The sequence below is a fragment of the Helianthus annuus genome, chromosome 1, assembly GCF_002127325.2.
Source record: "Helianthus annuus cultivar XRQ/B chromosome 1, HanXRQr2.0-SUNRISE, whole genome shotgun sequence".
Lineage (NCBI taxonomy): Eukaryota > Viridiplantae > Streptophyta > Magnoliopsida > Asterales > Asteraceae > Helianthus > Helianthus annuus.
The window spans coordinates 95347329-95351201 of NC_035433.2; the positions used below are offsets into that span (position 1 = coordinate 95347329).

At 43.4% G+C, this 3873-nt stretch overlaps 2 protein-coding genes across 2 annotated transcripts; both read right to left on the reverse strand.

Moving 5' to 3' along the window:
* Positions 1-574: 574 nt before the first annotated feature.
* Positions 575-1153, reverse strand: LOC110900818 (proline-rich receptor-like protein kinase PERK8). Its single transcript, XM_022147680.1, has one exon. It carries the CDS (start codon positions 1151-1153, stop codon positions 575-577), a length of 579 nt encoding a protein of 192 aa, XP_022003372.1.
* A 1455-nt stretch (positions 1154-2608) lies between these two features.
* On the reverse strand, positions 2609-3580 carry LOC110900817. The gene has a single exon (XM_022147679.1). The coding sequence runs from the start codon at positions 3578-3580 to the stop codon at positions 2609-2611; it is 972 nt and encodes a 323-aa protein (XP_022003371.1).
* Positions 3581-3873: the final 293 nt, after the last annotated feature.

Below are 3873 nucleotides of genomic sequence, written 5' to 3' on the forward strand. Positions count from 1 at the left end.
GACGAATGTGATACTTTGATATTCCATTCAATAGTTGAAATATATTTTTATGCTTCCGCTGTGCATTCATATATTGTGTGGTTTGACTATATTCTTGCCAACTACGTCACGGTAATCCCCCACCGGGCCCACCGGTGAGACATGTGGAAATCGGGGTGTGACACTAGGGCAGAAATAAAATACTTAAATAAGAAATAGAGAGGTCACTAATCCTAAAGTTTAGCCCTTAAATTCAGCCCTTTGACTCGTTCTTGACTTTCACTCCAATAGCAATCAACCCCCCATTAATTCAACCCTAAATCTTTGCTCTTCATTGACTGGGTCAAGGTAATTGAACCGGGACCCGTTGGACCCAAACGGGTCAACCCGCTGACAAGGTAGAGTCCTATCAATACTTCCCGCCCGGAGAAATGACTTGTCCTCAAGTCGATTTGGCGAAAACTTATATGCTCCTATCATTAATTGTTCATTGAATGGTTCAATGGAGAGATGGTGGCATGTAGTAGAGTTTTGAGCTTCTTGTTGGTCGGTGTCGGAAACCCACCTTTGTGCCATCCCATACTGATTTGGCAGGTCATTTTGACACCTGGTTGAAGTTGACAGTGATGCGATCGGTGGTACAAGAGCTGCGAAAGTTTGTCCCTTGTATGGGCGTGGTTGTAAACAACACGGGGGAGGGTACTTGTAGAACAGGTGTGATTGTTGGTGATGGTGGAGGTTTGTTTGAGGACGAAGTGAGGCAAGGAGAAGTGTAGGTAGCGATGTGCTTTGGTGGCAATTCAACGGTAATATGTGGTGGGGTGGCAGAAGTAGGTGGTTGAGATGTTACTGTTGGGGGTTGTGCTAGAGGAGATGGTGGTGTAGGGGCGGAAAATGACGGTGAGGATGGTATGGTCCCCTTGACCAGATTTGTCAATAGGCCTTGAGGTTCATCCTCGGGTTCTAAATTATGTTTAGGATGAGCAATGTGAGTAGGGATGATAGGATCAATCGCTGATCTAGAATGTACCATGATAGCGGATGTTCCAAACATCTGGGTCTTGATTGTTTCAACATCATTCTTCATGGCTACAAAAATTGAATCCAGTCGCGCTCCTATGGCTGCTAGTTGAGCAGCGATAGCATCTCTGTAATCCCCGGATTTCTGATCCATCTTCTCTCCGTTTCCCGGCTACGGAACCAAATGATAGATTCCGGAAAATAAAGAGCTGATTTATTGAAATAATAAGATAGTTGGCCTGATTCGAGATGGCTAATCTCCAATACAAAAACACTTAGATAATCAAACTTAACAAGACATGACAAACTAGAACATGAAATGAAATACTTAAATGAAAAATAAAAGAGTTACTTCCTAAACTTAAGCCCCTAAATTCAGCCTTTTGACTTTGACACTCCTAAAATTTAGCCCATAGATTTAAATTAGCAGGTTTGTATCAATACTTCTGGCCCGAAAAATCGACTTGTCCTCAAGTCAAAAAGAAGGTAGACCCTAAATCTTTGCTAGGACTTGTCCTCAATACTTCCCGCCCGGAAAAACGACTCGTCCTCAAGTCGAAAAGAAGGTTGACCCGTTGGACCCAAACGGGTCAACCCGCTGACAAGGTAGAGTCCTATCAATACTTCCCGCCCGGAAAAACGACTCGTCCTCAAGTCGAAAAGAAGTGAAACTGGGACTGCAGTCAATAACAAATTCCTTGGCCATCAACAGTTGTTTCTTTTTCTGCTTCCATCTATGAACTGCAACCTTTTCATGATCGTTAACCCAAACCTTGTAGTCACCATCAGAAGAAGAATGGACAGCCATAGGCTGATTAGTTAACCAAATCTTCTCTACGCCATCTCTTACCTTCAATCGAACACTGCCTCTGATTGCATAAACACCATCGCGAATCTTCAGTTGACCACCCAAGTCATGGTAGCTGATCTTCAATTGACCACCCAAGACATGGTTGCTGATCTTCGATTGACCCCCCAAGACGTGCTCAAATCGATCTTCGTCGATACTATCAAGATCTTCCTCTTTGACCGGACCTGGGAGTGGTCCGTTAGGCTCATCCTCGGGTTCCTTGGTTAACTGTGTTTGTCTTGCTAGCCAAGCTTCCCTGATCGCTGCAATATCATTCTTCAGAGATAACAAGGAATCGAGTTTTTCTGAAATGATCTTCAATTGTGCAGCGATTGAATCATAAAAAATTCCGCTGTCTCCAATCTGGTTGCTCCGGGTCTGCACCATCAGGTTTCCCGGCAATGGAACCAAATGATAGATACCGGAAAATAAAGAGCTGATTTATTGAAATAATAAGATAGTTGGCCTGATTCGAGATGGCTAATCTCCAATACAGAAACACTTAGATAATCAAACTTAACAAGACATAGAAAACTAGGGCAGAAATGAAATACTTAAATAAGAAATAGAGAGGTCACTAATCCTAAAGTTTAGCCCTTAAATTAAGCCCTTTGACTCGTTCTTGACTTTCACTCCAATAGCAGTCAACCCCCTATTAATTCAACCCTAAATCTTTGCTCTTCATTGACTGGGTCAAGGTAATTGAACCGGGACCCGTTGGACCCAAACGGGTCAACCCGCTGACAAGGTAGAGTCCTATCATTGCCCTTTTTTTTCATCCGATTTAACAGTTCCTTGCCTCAAAAAATCATCCATCTCATACCCATCCGTCTCGTTAAGAACCTCGACTACCTCTTCATCCTCCACATCGTGCTGGGCCGACCCTGATGTGTTACCACCCTCATCCACATTAACACTAGGATCGTTGAGAACATCAAAAGGGTTTGAAATTTGAACGGACGATTTCGACCCTTTGACCGACTCATCTTTTTTCGTGGAAACCACCGGATTAGAATTAGGATCCCCTCCCTTACCCTTAGACGCAACAGACCTATATTCAAATTTTTGCTTTGGTTTGTTGACATTAAAACCAACCTTCCTAGCTGCCTTCTTACCTTGAACAGTCGTGTAACCATCGTCGTCCACAATGGGTTGCCGCTTTGAAAGACCCCTGTCCTGAATCGGCTGCTTAAACTTCTTATCATGACCAGGGATCTTGCCATGTTGAGGATTGCCATTAGATACTTTCGAAGCCTGCTTAGGACAACAGTCCTCATTGTGGCCAAAAACACAGCATCGACCACACCTATGGGGACACCATTCATATTCGACATAAACCTTCTCCTTGATAAAACCATCCCCATCAAGACGAGGAACCGCAATAGTCAACTCCTCCTTGAAATCAGTATCGGCTGAAATCTCAACCAGAGCACGAGCAAAACTGCTTCTACCCCACATATCTACGCACATTGAGGTAGTGAACGAATCCAAAGCTTTCGGCTCCCCGATAGTTGTAGCAATCAAACTTAAACCATCCTCCGTATATGCCGCTATAGGAACTTCATGGAGTTTAACCCAAACCTGAACCTTTTTCACTTCCTTCTTCTCTAACTTTACCGACGGTGACCAAACTTCCAAAAACAACGACTGTGAACGAATAATCCACGGTCCCTCAGTAAGAGCGTTCATCATACCTGCATGATCCGCGAACTTGAAAAAGAAAAAAACCATTGGCGTTCATCATTGATTTCTGTAGACCAAATCATTTCCAATTATTCTTAACATAGTAATCCACAACAGGAAACGCAACCCGATCCCCCAAAAAGTATCCATACAACGTGTTTGCTAGCTTATCTTGCACTACTCTGTCAGAGTCCCTAGATAAGACAACATCACATCCATCCTGCTTCTCATCAGTCACCAAAGAACGAAAATTCACCTTCCTCGCACTAGCTCCCCTAACAGATTCAGCATATGACAAAGGTTTTACTCCATTAACATGATCCTGCTGACTACAATTTTCA

Bases quoted from the DNA above. Each gene is read 5' to 3' on its own strand.
- LOC110900818 (XM_022147680.1), bottom strand. From the start codon at position 1,153: ATGGATCAGAAATCCGGGGATTACAGAGATGCTATCGCTGCTCAACTA.
- LOC110900817 (XM_022147679.1), bottom strand. From the start codon at position 3,580: ATGGTTTTTTTCTTTTTCAAGTTCGCGGATCATGCAGGTATGATGAAC.